This window comes from Aulostomus chinensis, chromosome 23 (genome assembly GCF_037954235.1).
Source record: "Aulostomus chinensis isolate RoL2024-O1b breed Wild chromosome 23, RoL_Achi_v1.0, whole genome shotgun sequence".
Classification (NCBI taxonomy): domain Eukaryota; kingdom Metazoa; phylum Chordata; class Actinopteri; order Syngnathiformes; family Aulostomidae; genus Aulostomus; species Aulostomus chinensis.
In genome coordinates this window covers 19,717,759-19,733,662 of record NC_141342.1, presented here as the reverse complement: position 1 = coordinate 19,733,662, position 15,904 = coordinate 19,717,759, and the positions used below count along the sequence as shown (strand labels likewise).

The following is a 15,904-nucleotide window of genomic DNA, read 5'->3' as shown; positions in this document are numbered from 1 at the left end:
CTCTGCCAACCCATCAGGTCTCTCTTCTGTCCCTTTGTCCTCACCAGTGCCTTGGCATTGGGGTTAGCCTTTTTATCCACAATGACCTTCGCCACCTTGTAGTGTCCACAGTGGGCGGCCACATGGAGCGCTGTCAAATAGTCGTTGGTCACATCATCCACGGGCACCTCGTGATGCAGCAGCAGCTGGACGCAGTTGAGGTGGTCGCCCTGAGTGGCCATGTGGAGGGGAGACAGGCCGTTCTGGATGGGTGGAGAGAGAAAATCAACGACATAAGATAATGCAGTTTTTATAATCAATATATGAGCGTGAGAAAGAAATGAGAGGGCGAATGATGGATGCCGAAGGGAGGAGTAAAGTACCTTGGTTTTTGACAGTATCGGAGCTCCTCTGTTCAGCAGCATCTCCACCACCTGCTCATGGCCACTCCTGGCACCACAGTGGAGAGGAGTCAGACCATCCTGTCAACACAACAATAAAATCAGACAGCTGTTCATCCTAAGTGTCCCTCAGCGAGCCACTGACATCTTCAGAGGTGGTGTTAAGGCTCGAGGTGATCCAGACTCAGTCCCATCAACACTTTGAAGCTAACATATGACTCTGTTGTTCCGTTTCAAGGAACAAATAGAGCCAATAGTCCATCCATTGTCATCTTCCGCTTATTCCTTACTAGTAAGGGTTGCGGGGGGGCTGGAGCCTATCCCAGCATCTACGGGCGAGAGGCGGGGTACACCCTGGACAGGTCGCCAGTCCATCGCAGGGCCAACACACAGAGACGAACAACCATTCGCACTCACATTCATACCTACGGTCAATTTAGAGAATTCAATCAGCCTAGTCCCCAAATCGCATGTCTTTGGACTGTGGGAGGAAGCCGGAGTACCAGAGAGAACCCACACAGGCACGGGGAGAACATGCAAACTCCACACAGACAGATCCCGCGCCTGAGCCGGGACTCGAACCCGGAACCTTCTTGCTGTGAGGCCACAGTGCTAACCACTGCACCACCGTGCAGCCCCTAAAGCAAATAGTGTATCAGGGTTAGATGTGCAGTATTGATGGTTCAGGTACAAGTAAAGGGCCTAGATAGAGGTTCCAGGTCCTTTTCCAAGCTTTAAAATATCTGTATATGCTCATGATGCTAATGTGGGCAATGACATCATCTATAGATTATGCTGTATAGAAAAATAGATGTTGCCTCTTAGCAATATTTAGCTAAATCAGTGCAGCCCTTGCAGTCCTATCAAGAACCAACGTGGTTTGGAGAACCCACCTTAGTCCGTGCATCTATCTTGGCTCCTCTCTCCAGCAGCAGTCGCACCATGTTGCTGTTCCCACGTTTAGATGCTACGTGCAGGGGAGTTATGTCATTCTGGAGAGAAAGGAGACACATTTAGTTAAGAAGCCACAGACACAAGAAAAGAAGAAAATACCAGGACAGGAACAGAACATGGAACATTCCTACTCTGTGTGTTCCTTGTCATAACAATGAAACTCCCTTTCAGACAGCCTGCAATATTTGTTTATTGAACACATGTATGGCTACTTCTGTCACTGTGGGAGGAAAATGGCAAAATATCCCTGAAGTTTCTTTAGGAAACTTGACTGATTTTCATTTTCTTCCTGGAGGAACTGAAGGCACCTAATGTCAAAGGTGGCATTGTGAGTGTTGATCCTTTTATCCTGTCTATGAATTAAATCAATCTTCTCAAAAACTGTTTCAAACAAACTGCTTTGCATCGTTAAAGTGAGATGAAGGCTTGCTAGTGCATCTTTGAAAAGAAAACATTAAAAAATTCCTTTACATATTGTAATTTATTTTTTGAATTTAGTTCAAGTACATAGTGACATGACTTGTTTGAAACAGCCCAATTAAACCTGTTTCAGGTGCGCACCCACAGCCCGTCCCAACAACCACTGAGCGTTCAGAAAACCTGTTTCCTCCAGCAAACTGACAAGGACAGCTGAAGCATGACATGGGTCATCATTAGATTCCAGCACACGCACGCACACTCACACACACACACCCACAGCCCCACCCTCTCATATCAGAATCTCAAGCAGTCATTCACTGGAGTGTGTGTGTGTGTACATACCCTGGCCTTGAAGTCCACAGCCGCCCCTCTGTTCAGCAGCAGCGTTGCTACATTGATATTCCCGTAGTGAGCGGCGATATGGAGAGGAGTGAAGCCGCTCTGAGAGACACAGACAGACAGATGGAAATGATCAAAGGAAGGAAAGGACGCAACACGTTTTGTGTGACTCGCCATGAGCAAAGCATTTTGGGACATCGGTTGGCTGAAAGCAGGCTAGCAAAGCGGAACGGGGCTGAAGCAGACCTCATCCATGCTTTGAAGCGTTGAGATAAAATCGTAATTTCACAATAAAAAAATGAATTAAAGAGTTGTTATAAATTGTATATTTCTACTTTGCCTATGAGACAAGTGCACTGGAACGCTAGTGTCAGGATTGGACACAACCTTGATAAGAAAACAAGCTTCTGTCAAATGGAACCATGCAGTTTTTTTTTTACATTTCAATACTGAGTGTCTTTTTTGTTGTTGTTGCATCGATTCTTTCCACGTCTTGGTGACACACTTTCATCCAACAGGAACAACATGCAGGTGAGCATGCGTTTGAAATACTTAAAGGAACATGCCAACTTTTTGAGAAACATGTTGTATAATCCCTCCTCCCTTGAGCCAGTCAGGAAGATACCGACCTTTCCCTCCACTATGCTTCATTAGGGTGCTGAGATCTATGCTAGTTAGCTTAGTGCAAAGAATGGTAGTGGATGGGAAGCAACAGCATTGCCCTGTCAACAAATAAACTTTTCTAAGAAACGTTCTTTGCCTGCATTATCATAGTGAAGATTATTTCATTATTCTTTTTAATTAAATAACAATTCAAAATTGTGGGACACAGATTTTAGAATCTGACACAGTTGGAAGTAATCCATTATGTTCATTTTGTCTTCTTGTTAAAATGTGCTCCGACGTTCTTATCTTAAGACAAACAAGATAGAGAGATGTTTCATAACTGCTAGACAGTTTTGACAGTGACTCCAGTTTTCCACAGAGGCGCCATCCAGCGGGCTGCTGATGTGTCATTTATCAGCTGGCTGGCCCGACAGACCTGTCAAATCCGTGTATCATTCGTTCAGTCGTTTGTCAAGATAAAACAGAAACTAAAAATATGAAATACTGACTTGTTTTCTCAATATTTGTTCCCAAAATCAAAAAAAAAAAAAAGAGGCTCATTTTTCTGATTTCATGGACAAAACGAAAATGGAAAAAAAAAGAATAATGGGCTTTTCATCCCATCCGGACATTTTTTGTTTGCCCCCAAGTTGCTTGAAACCTCCTGAAGCACCCAGGAAATCTTGCCATGTGTTCCTCAAACATCTGCACTATTATTTCTGTACTGTCCTCCAGTCTCGCCAATTGTTCCCTTACAGGCTATTCCTCTCCTTCGCGCCTTCATCCCGCCAGTGCGGTGAAGTCCGGTCCCCTTCCAGTTCATGCAACTTGCGGGCAAATAAAAATATCCAAATGGGATGAAATGCCCATTATCCGTTTTTTTCCATATTTGTTTTGTGTACAAAATCAGAAATCGGAAAAATTTGCCATTTTTTTGGTGTTGTTTTTTTATTTTCAAGCCAGCCAGCTTTTCTTTTTTCTTTGTGTTGAATGATCTCCCAGTTTTGTTGCATGATTTAAACGGTATTTCGTGTATGACATTACATGAAACGGGACCATCAACCAGGACAAGGGTGTGTACACTCTCATGCACACCTGAGATTCCCTACTGGCCTGCTGGACAGACAGCTAGCTGATAGATGAGACATCAGCAGCGTGTCTGATGACGAGTCACAGAGTCACAGCTGAAACTGTCAAGCAGATATGAAACATCCCTCTATCTCGTTTGTCTGAAGATAAGAACGTCAGAGCGAAGTTGGAAGTACTTTCCTGATTTTTGACACCTGGAAGAGCGACTGCTGGAACTGATCATGGCCGACTTCACGAGTGAGAATGAGGAGGATGATTCTGGACAACCCAAGCTACGGTTCATCATCCATTTGATGATGTGTGACAGAATCGTGCTAACACTGGTTACCTGCTACTATTAATTGCATTAGGCTAGCCAGCAGTTGGCTGGTCTCTGGGTCTCAGCTCTCTAATGCAGCACGTAGGAGGAAAGGCTGTTGATCTTCTTAGATGGAAAATAGGTGTATTTCAAAAAAAGTTGGTATGTTACCTATAAAGCAAGTAATAGGAATTGTAGTTCTACAAAAGGCAATCAGTTCATTGTTCAATGCAAATATGCTCAAACATTCATTCATCTCCAAACAATGACTGCATTCCATTAATTGTTCCAGTATCAGTGAAAGAGCTGGCACAACAGCAGAGCCCTGAACTGCATGCAGCAACTCTCAATAATATTAACGCCTCCTGTTATTGAAAATGTGTGCACGGAGACGTGCCTATTACTTTAAGACATAAACCTAACACGATGCTTTCCTGCCGTGGAAGTGCCCTATTCTGCCCAAAAAAAGTATTCATCCAAAAATAAACAATTTATCCATGTATAGAATTCTGTACAATGCAGTTTCCACAGTGAACAAGACTCTTATCTGGAATCAAGAGGCTGCTGTTGAAAGCAGACTTAGTGGGCAGTAATTATCCAGCAACAATCACAGTCAAGACAATTTCACATAGTTTAAAAACGTATTCGATCACTTGAGCTCTCTGTTTCCCCCCCAACAACTGAAGGAGAGAGTCTTTGAAAGACAGATGTTCACATTAATTAAATAAAAGTACAATTCGAAATTAGCCGAGACATTCAAGATTATACATATCACAAACAATGCCTCGGGCACTGCATGGGAGAAAAAACCATTTTTCCTGTTGACAGACGTCACAATTCAGAGGGAAGGGACAGTGGATGAAACAGTTTGAAGTTGGCAACGAGAGACTAAAACAAACACTGTTTTTGTCGTCGTGCTATGACGAGCTACTTGCCGTAGCTTCAGGTACAAAAACGAGAGATTTACAGAATTGATCCATCAAGCGTTTGATGCCAAAAAAGTATTTGAAGTTCAGTCTGGTTAATTCGGTTTCTTCACTTCTATATTATGATAATGACTTACAAGGATATAGATTCGTAGTTCAAAAAAAGAAAGACAGGATTTGGCGGGACTGATTTTTTTCTCTTACAGAAACTAATGATGGGCCTATCAAAATAATTACTATCGTGATTTACCGTTGGATAAATAGATGCAACCTCAGTAATTTGCTGCCCTCGATATTTACAATTTTTGTAGTTTTGAGGGTTTTATTTATTTAGGACAACTTCACACATTTTAATTTTAATGTCTGACGGAATTTTCTTTAGGCAGACACTTGGCAATAATCTTCACACCATCGTTCACAAAGACAATGTTACTATCCCACCCAAATTCTTCTTCTTTACATTCGGTTATCTATTTCATCCAAATGTTCTTAAGGTACTTCAAATAGTTGTTGTTTTTTTTAAAATTTGTACAGCTGCTGGGCTCTGACAGCTATAATTATCGCTATTACAGCGAATGATATTATCAATTAATCATCATCAAAATGCTATTAGAATGACAAAAATATATTTGATCTCAAAAGTTTCTGGGAAAGTCGGTACTGTGACAAGCCTAGCTGCTGCACACACACAGAGCGAAGTTGAAATGTGATGCAGACACACAGGTGAGGCAGCAAAAGCATTCATGCCAGCATTTAGTGTTCATGCCAGCAGACAGAAGGCTTTGCATTGTGATGATGAAGAGAGAAGAGAAGAGCAGAGCAGAGCAGAGCAGAGAAGAGAAGAGAAGAGAAGAGAAGGAGAGAAGAGAAGAGAAGAGAAGAGAAGAGAATAGAAGAGAAGAGAAGATATACCTCTGTTGTTCTATTCACCATCATCTAGAAAGAAAAAGGTAAAAGGGGAAGGGTAAGAAGGAGGAGGAGGAGAGAATGGGGTGGTTAGTGCACCACAACAAGTACAACACCACCAACACCATGGTTGCACCAAGCTGCAGGATGGGTGTGAGAATGTGTCCAGACAATGAGAAGAACTCAAAGTAAACCAACACACAAGTGGATGGTGCAACTCCCCTCAGTTGTTTGTTTTATACTAATCTCTACAAACATTGCTCTAGTATTGAGCTCTTCAAAAATCTCCCACTAAAAATAATTTGGGACTTTAAGCTTTTGTCTCCTTTAAACAACAAAAAGAAAACATGGCAGAATTCAAATCAAACATGAGAGCAGGTCGTGATGGAAGCAGCCCATCACACTGAGAGCCTACCTTGGATTCCACATCAGCGTTGTGGTCACTCTGGAGGAGGAGGGCAGCAGCCTTGGTGTCGTCTTTCCGTGCAGCGATGTGCAGCGCTGGGAGGCGCACCTTCCCTTTGGTGTCATTTTCCAGGAGCAGTGAAACCACTTGATCGTGGCCCTGCTGCAACGCCACCGCCAGAGGAGTGAAACCGTCCTGTGGAGCAGCAGACAGAGCAAGAGCATCACTGACAATCGACTGATATACTCAGCAACACGAGGTGTTTCTCCAGACAGATGAAGAGATGAGCATCATTTATAGTAGTGGAGACACTGACTTAGTATCGGTGTCTCATGCAACACAACATCAAAATAACCAAACTATCCCTTTATCGTGCCATTGAGAAAATGATAAGACAGTGACGCTGTCTTACTAGCAGTGCTTTGCACTGACACTGATCACTGAACCAAGGACCAGGTGCCATCCTTGGGAGTGACATGGTGCCTGTGCAGACATGAGAATATGTCAGCATTCAGCTATTTCAAGAGCCATTTTCGTCATATGGAGGAGTTGGTGAGGCTGCCACCCAAACCCCTGAACTGCACTTGGGTTTGAGTTGGTTGTTTGAGACGCCAGACAACGGTTTCCTTGAAACTACCGAGCTCACACCACTGCAACATTCTAAAACCGCTTTGTTGGCTTGCAAATCATTGACCTGACCGAAATCTTCAAGAAGAAAGCACAAGTCAATGTGATGATGCCTTTGTGTGTGTGTGTGTGTGTGTGTGTGTGTGTGTGTTTGTGTGTGTGCGAGTACCTACTGTGTGTATAGAACCAAGTCAGCAGCATCACTACATCCACACATCAAAGCAGAGCCTCCCCTTAGGACTCTGATGTGTACACACACAACAACACACACCCATGATAGCGAACACTAACACACGCTCATTATCTGATAGATAGGGAGTCTGTGAGACACACACACACACACCCACACACACACACAAACATGTTGGAATGAATAAATTTAGCCTTTGTGAGAGTTTCCGATGTCAGAAGCCATCCCAAAGCACTGGCCCCCTGTTTCATCCACCTCATTACGGAGCCAGGAAAAGACACCAGTCAGCTTAATGCCCAAAAATACCTTGAGAGACAAGGAAAGCAGCTGCAGACACAAACAGGTTTGATCTGTATCCTCTGGAACTGCATGACGCAATAACAATTAGCTTCATGTCATAAATCCTCCAGCTGTAACAATTTACATCAAAACAATGCCTCATCTTTATCGGATTTGTCGACCAGCAGATTTAAAAACTGAAATGTTATTCCAGGTAAGAGAACCTACACCAAAATTTAAAATGCCTGCAATAAATAATAAAAAATAAAGGATGTTTCTGATCTATTCCACCTCATGCCATGCTGAAATGGGTAAATATGAATTATTGAACACTGAGGGTTGCTTCAAACGTGGATATTTATTTCCCCACATGAATTATTCACTTAGTCTCCCACTGCAGGAGACTGTGGGGAGGAGGAAACAGGGTGAACAGCAGGATGTGGAGGGCAAGAGACAACAGGAGGAACAACGGCGGGGAAACACCAAGAGGAGAATAAAGAGATGTGAGAAGAGATGAGTTGTCTGGAAAATGTCAAGGGCAGAGATGTGTTGGCTAGAAAACAACACACCACACAGACACAAACATTAGCTATACAGGCTGGCGTATCATCAGCGCTTCAATGCTCAACTTATGTTTCAGCAACATTTTGGGTTTCAAAATTGCACAAATATTTGATCCTTCACTGTAAAAGGTATATTCTCCACGATAACCAAGCTAATTGTACTAATAATAGATAAATTAGATGATTTGTTGATATATTTGTATTTTTTAGATACTGCCTTCACAAACAAACCAAAAGAAAAATGTACTCATTCAAATATCCTCAGTGATATCCCCTGGAATCAGCTGAGAACAATTATGCGCTAATCTGAACTCAGGATTTATGGATATCCATGCATGAGCTACACATATATTTTTGAACTGTTTTTATTTATGTTCATGGTTTTGGGGAGGAACAAATGAGTTTTTGGAAAAGACAGAATGACTCACATCATGTTTACTTGATGATGAATCAAGTCATGAATTGTTAGTCCAACTGAAACCAGACTTTTAAAATACATAGAAACATTTAAATTGTACTTTTTTGTTTTTTAAATCAGGCTGACTGAAATATGGGCATTCCTTCAAGAAAACCACCATTCTACAAAAGCAAGAATTAATGCAAAATCAGGCCGTTATATATAGAGAAATTCCACAGTGATATAACAGAAACGAGTTTGTAGTGTAGTGATGGATGGATGGTGTATGATACTATGCATACGCCTCATGAAATATGAACTAGGCAGAGAGGTTTGACCAAAATGAGGATGTATTTGTCACACTTGGGTCTCGTAGGGAGGCAGATGATGGATGATTCTGATACACTCACAGCAAAGCTCCTGCCACAGTTGTCACACTCAGGTAACGTCACCGATTCTTTCCACCGTAGGAGGCTGAGGACGCCAAGGTCACGCTGAGTGAATCGTTGAAGCTGCCTCTCTAAACTCACTCAGCCACGTCAAATTTCAGGTTAAGAGATTAACTCACAAAAACAACCCCCTTTATCATTTTCACCCTCATCATCGTGATCATTTCAGCCATTGTCTCCTAAATGAGCCACTGGTGTCAGCCTCCTATTAACCATTTACAACAGAGGCTGCTAGTCGTAACACTGCAGTGCAATCACAGGGAGGCTGAATGGGCTGAGAGGCAGCTATTACAGGCTGGGTTAAGTGTATATTATGCATTTGTGCTTGAGCGTGGGTTTATTTACCTCAGTGGCGATGCTCTGACTCGAGCCGTTGTCCAGTAGAAACTGCACCACATCCAAGTGGTTCTCCTGTGCTGCCATGTACAATGGAGTGAAGCCATTCTGGGAAAACAAACACAAACAGTGAACAAGACCCACAGTAAGGATCCGGAGTTCTGTTTTGAAAGGGTCATAACATCACACATCTGAGTCCAACAATCTTGTGTTCGACTCAGCCACAACAACAGCATGTCACTCACATCCATTGTTGATTTAATCGGTCTTCAAGCTGTTGAAGACCCACACAAGAATCCAAATATCACTCCTCTTCCCCCTTTCTTCTCTTTAACTTTCATTGCACCATTGCAACACCAGCGTGTCACTGGATCGCACCAAACACATTTAACACGCGCTGAAGTGATGTTACAGTGGCTAGCAATAGAACTGAATCTGGATCAGTACGTGGACCAGCACCATCGTTTTGAAATCAAATATGAGTATGAAATCAGGTATGTGAATACCATCAGTCACCTGAGTCCAATATTCCCAATCCGCTATCGCACCTCCCCTCTCTGTTTCTCAACAGTATCATGAAGAACCTTGACAGGATATAAAGCATCTACTACACTTGGTGAGATGCAGATCACCACTGATGTCATTTTCTTTCTGTCTACAGGTCCAGCCAAGGCTGTGACATTGACATCATGATGGTTGCTGTGGTGACCAGAACAGTGGGTGTGCTTTCACTATTGAATATGGGTCAGGCAGCACTGCAGAGATGCTGATGCAGTGCACCCACACACACACACACACACACACACACACACACACACACACACACACACACACACACACTCTCACTCCAACATCGATACACACGGACAAACATCGATACACACGGACAAACATGGACAGATACTCACTGTTTGTGAGCATGTATTTGCATGAACACACACACACACACACACACACACACACACACACACACACACACACACACACACACACACACCCTTTTCCAACAAAGATTATTTTGTCTTTTGTGTATGTGTGTGTGTGTGTGTGTGTGTGTGTGTGTGTGTGTGTGTGCGTGTGTGTGTGACAGAGAGAGAGAGAGAGTTTAGTACCTGAGACTGTGCATTGATGTTGGCTCCATGGGTGACGAGCTCCTTCACCACGTCCGTCTGCCCGGCCAGCGAGGCTATGTGCAGGGCTGTGTTCCCTTTCTGTTAGAGAAAATGAAAAATATTTTAATACTCAGAAATAGAAAGAACTCCACCAAACTTCATCTGAGGAATTTGTGGAAATGTGGGATATGACCCAAAATGGAATGGTTTCTCTTAGCCCCTGTCACAGCCCTCCATCAGGTCGGCGCAGGAGACAGAGCTACAACATCGGTGGTATTTACTCATGACTGTGTGAACATCTGAAAATATGGTTTGAATTCATCATCTACAAAGGGAAATGTATTATTGCATGTGGTTTGGCTACAAACAGGATGGCTCAGTAACACATTTCTCTGTCCAATGCTGTGATGATGAATATGTGCCGATATCAATCCTCTGTTTCTAATGGAAGTATAAATTTGAAGTTGAAGTTTGCAGTACCACACGGTGCAGCGTACATGTGCGGTTTCAGCTGTTTGTCAGTGAATACATGTTCCAACTCCACAGTGACAAACCAGTTCTCTGGGTCTTGTTGTTTGCTAAAGCTACAGTAGCAACAACATTGGAATGGGCTGACTTAATTTACACTGACTTTTACAGTGGAGTAGCTATTTACAGTAGAAGTAAGGTGCATTTTTCAGACACATTTTAACCAAAACATTTAAAAGTAAATCCATATTAATCAAAATATATTTTTCTCAATCAGTTGAACCGCATGCTGTATTATCCTAGTATGACTTTTACAAAATGTTCTTGCCTCATATTTTTCAAAAACTTCCTGAACCCCATACTTTGAGGGGTTAATCAAAGGTAAATTTCTGCCCTGTATGTCTGCTGTATGTCTATTCCAATAGAATAGGTTTTTTTTAATTATAATTCACACACAACTTTGATTATTTTAAATTCGCAGCAGTTTTGACATTCCTATTCAGGTTTCTTGTCTATTTACAGAGCATATATTTGAGCAATATGGTAATAATGGAGATGGAGAAAGTGAAAATGGCATCTAGAGCCTAAGACACAGTGTTGGTAAGAGTATCAGAGACATCTTGTACCTCTAATGGATGCACCTGCTGTATATGTGTCAGTTATAGCATGCAGCAGCTGTTGCAAGGTTGTCATTTTCGTTGCCAGTGTGACCTCCACATATGCACTCCCCTCATTCCTGAATCCAAACGGTTGTATCACCTTCACACTTCACCTCTCCCCCTGACCACAGCTCGCAGTAAGACTGTATTTCAAATTAAGAACGTAACTTTCTGTACCTTGCCAATCGATCCAGAGAGCAAACATGGCAGGAAAAAAATCACGGTCTACATCGACTTTGCATGGCTTTAAAGCATTGCTTCACTCAAAAAGTGTATTTTGCCTTTCATGTACTCACTAATATACGTTTTTTTTTCCCCATGCATCACTTTTTTTGTGAATCGTGAATGCAGAAAGAGCCATTCACATACAGTATATTTAGCTTGCAGCTAACAGTGACTGACAGCATCCAGTATAATCCATATCTTCTTTATCCCGTAATCCACAAACGCTGAGCTAAGAAAGAAACAATCTTTAACATATCCGTGTAAATGAAAACATAATCGTACAAACAATGGTCGTGTGTAAACTAATTTGGGGCAAATCTGGTACAATCTTCGGGAAACAAAGAAAGATGAAAAAAACCCTGTTCAATTGCAACAATGTTTGAAATTAATCAGACAGCACAACTACTGAAAAACAAAGTTTCAGGGGCTGTTCAATTACTCTCCAACAATTGCATTTCTCTACCTGGTGATGGACACTTCTATCACACGGGATTACATTGCAGTTTTTTTGCAGTGGAGGGATTTTCTCTACTATATTTGAAGTAGAAGGCCCTTTTGCATGCAGCCAAAACATATTTATGCGAGGAAAACTGTCATGGATGCCACTGGTTGGACAATTTCCTTTCACTAAATCAGTTGCCTCAAACGCTAAGCCAACACAGAGCCATTCATCTCTTTACTGCTGCTTAAGCAATGTCACATGGGGAAGGTGCTGACGCAGCAAAGCATGGTTGTGTGTGTCTTCATGCATGCACTTTGTGCCTGTATGTGTGTGTGTGTGTGTGAGATTCCTGGGGGGGAACACACCTTGGTAGCTGCGTCCACATTGGCGCCCTGCTTGATGAGTTCAGCCACCACCTCCACATGGCCCTCCTTTGAGGCCAGATGGAGCGCATTCAGACCGTTCTGCAGTGAGAGGGAGAGGAGACATTGAAATCAAGAGCATGACAGTAATAAATCAGTGCCAGTTCAAAACATGATCTGCATAAAAACAGCCCAAATAAATAAAAAGCACAATTATTTTTAATTAGATTTAAAGGTAAAATTGTTCTTAAAATGTTCTTACTGTCAAAACAACAACAACAACAATAGGACATTCCTTGAAAAAACAAAAAAAAACAAAACACTAAGTGCCTCCAACCTGAACCAATCAGAAAAAAGAGGATTTTCTTGGTACAATAACCAAGGTAAGCAATTCAAGGTGGGAAGTGTTTTTATCTTTGTTAGTGCTTACAGTCAGGCCTTTGGAAAACATACCTGATTGCAAATATTGATGTCCACTCCATTCTTCAAGTAGTCCAAAGCTTTCTCTAAATTGCCGGCCCGAGCTGCACGCAGATAACAGGCATTTACGTCCGTCTGCAGAGACACAAAAGACAACAGGATGGTTTCTTATCTTCCAATAATGAAGAACGAATGAGAGCAAGACCAGCGGGTGCACGAGAAGCAAGAATATTCAAATTGGTGGTCTGAAAAAAAGGAATAAATATGCAAGCAATCACAAATTTAAGATGCCTAAAAAAAACACAGATCAAAACTGCCTTTGCTGTGTCTATGTGGTGACAAAAACTGAATGACACCAATTAGATATTTCTAATTATATTGAGCTTTTTCTAGGCTATTTATTATTTTGGTAATACAGAAGATACTGCAGCATTAGTCAAAAGCTATTATTCATGTGTTTGAATTCCTGCAAAATGAGATAAGTTAAATAAATCCCCTGAGGCTTGTTTGTTATTCCCAGAAAAAAATGTTTGGCAAGCCTTTTAAGAGCCTACAGAGGCAGCATGAGCGTATGAATATGAAAACATGGGAAATTTGAGGGTGAAAGAAAGTGAGAAATTAATACACGCCTGCTTGCTTTAACGGCAGTACATCAAGCTCAGAGTAAACAGTCTGGAGTACAGCCAGCTACAAGCCTACAACTGAGGGATTTACTATATTGGACTGTCTGCTTGCTGCCAACGGGTGTTTCTTACATCTTGCAAAAGAAAGCAGTTTCTCTTCATGTTGTTGCACAGACGTGAGCTAAAGAGGACTCATATGGGGAGTGGGGTTCCTCTAAAATAGTCCAGCTGGCCACCAACGTTGTTGAATGTCATTTGGTTGAAAACAGGGTGTGAAGGCAGGTCACCAAAAATTCAGTCTCACGACAGAGACTGATTTATGCACTGAATCAGCACCAAAGGCCACTGTGCAGGTACATGTAACAGTGCCCTAATGCACCTCCCTGCAACTGTGGCTGCACTTAGCGGTTGTGCAGCCGCAACAGCTGTGACTGGTCTGTTTGGTGGCACCACAGCTCCACCTCCTCCTCTGGCTTGAGCAATGTTCAGCATTCTAGTTATTTCAGTACATGTAGTTCAACTCCAAACTGGTTCACTCAGTTTCCAGTTGCTTTCACACCTACAGTTCAGTGGACCCTGTTCAGGAGTAAAGCTGCGACAAATTAGCCTTTTTAGTTTGGTCTGGTTTGCTTTTACACTGTCACATAGCCAAGCCCACCAAACCCTAAAATCCAATGTCACTTTCTCAGAACAGAGAGAATTCCACAGGCATGTCTTTAATGGCGCTGCATGTCTCAGAAAAGTTGAAGCCCCTCACCACCATCGAGAGTTGAGCAATAATATCAATACAGCAAAATATTGTATTTTTCACAATACTACATGGTTATTTCAACCACAGTGAAAACATTCGGTGTGCTCAGTAACATTGTGTTATTTTGCAAATACCAACTTAATAAATTGGAAATCGAAATAATAAATGAATTATGACTTGTTTTGTCCATTGAGGTTATAATGCGATTGTATTACAGTACCCAGGTGGTACACAGAACACTGCATTTTCAGCTCTACTTCAGCAACTCATGTAGATTACTACAATACCTTCTGCAGTGTAATGCAGTATGTCGCGACCCATGCATCGTGATATGTTTCATATGAAGTGGTTCTTGCAACAGCTATGTCATAGGCTCCCTGTTGAGCTTACGCATGTTCATAAATCAGAGTTGCATTGTATCATGCATGATGATGTAGAAAACTGCTGACAGAAACATTAATATATATAAATATATCAACATAATATGTTTCTTTTTAATTTAAAAGAAAAGTGTTTCATACATCTCATGCAGATGCCATCTGAGGTAGTGTTGCTCAAATTCATCTTCTGCTGAGTAAACCATGTTCATTTCCACAAAGGTGTGAAACTCTAACATCCTGAGACAACAACATCTGGAAATGCTGCAGTTTGATGTCAAACCAATGTCATTTTCAAAAACCTATTTACCTTCCCAACTAGAACAGTTCTGATTCCAGTACCATGAGTAGAAAATTGCAGTAATGGTATCTGTGAGGATAGTATCCATGCACCAATTCAATACCACATCATTTGTTAGCTCTGGAATGGAACCCTGCTACTTCCCAGTAAGGTCAGTTGTCTCTGCTCAGCTTCCACTGCTGTTTCACAGCAATGAAAAAAGGATTTGATCGATATGCAACATTAGTTGGAGGGAACCAGCAAAATGTCGGCAATGTGTCAGCAACTTGCAAGTGACATGTCACAACTGAGCACATGCACTCTTTATGAAGCTTAGCACAAGTTTAGGCTGTATGTGCATGAGGAATCTCTGTGTGAGTGTGTTGATGTGTGAGGATTTGAGTGTTTGGCTGAGTATATTAGTGGCTGAAAGTAAGAGGTTTATTTAGAGAGAGAGAAAGAGAGAGAGAGACAGGGAGGAAGAGAGAGGAGTGGAGTTATAGGGCTGATTAACAGGGAAGACCGGCAGCAGGAAGGCAGTTAGTCATGATTTGTCTCAAATTTCATGATTGCAGCACTACAGTCCACCACACCCATGTAGTTGAATGGCCACACACACACACACACACACACACACACACACACACACACACACACACGATAAGCTCTCTCCAATTACCCCTTGCCTGTGTGCCTTTTACCCTACAGTATTCTCTTGAGTGAACACACACACACACACACACACACACACACACACACACACACACACACACACACACACAGTATTATAGATTTAGAAACAGGCTAATGCTGGAGAATTAGAGGTGGTTTATTCTTAGTTCTACATAAAAATCAAGAGCTTGACTAAGGACAATGAACATATAGTCGACTCATGAAATCTATGAGAAAGAAAGTTCTAAGAAAATTCAAGAACCTACCATCACATCTGAGCACCCCTGACACTGGTTAAAGCAAGATTCATGTTGAAAGGGGATTTTCTACTATTAAATAATGCAAGAG

At 42.0% G+C, this 15,904-nt stretch overlaps 1 protein-coding gene across 2 annotated transcripts in view; it reads right to left on the bottom strand.

The window, feature by feature from the left end:
• LOC147239949 (ankyrin-3-like) overlaps window positions 1-15,904 on the bottom strand; it is a 95,524-nt gene that overhangs the window by 54,969 nt on the left and 24,651 nt on the right. For both annotated transcript variants that reach the window (XM_086195060.1, XM_086195061.1), the window contains exons 2-11: window positions 12,887-12,988; window positions 12,437-12,535; window positions 10,278-10,376; window positions 9,175-9,273; window positions 6,334-6,519; window positions 5,925-5,948; window positions 2,097-2,195; window positions 1,274-1,372; window positions 363-461; window positions 45-242 (exon numbers count right to left, since the gene is read on the bottom strand). In XM_086195060.1, coding sequence (XP_086051186.1) covers window positions 45-242; window positions 363-461; window positions 1,274-1,372; window positions 2,097-2,195; window positions 5,925-5,948; window positions 6,334-6,519; window positions 9,175-9,273; window positions 10,278-10,376; window positions 12,437-12,535; window positions 12,887-12,988 — 1,104 coding nt within the window. The remainder of the gene's footprint in view (window positions 1-44; window positions 243-362; window positions 462-1,273; window positions 1,373-2,096; window positions 2,196-5,924; window positions 5,949-6,333; window positions 6,520-9,174; window positions 9,274-10,277; window positions 10,377-12,436; window positions 12,536-12,886; window positions 12,989-15,904) is intronic.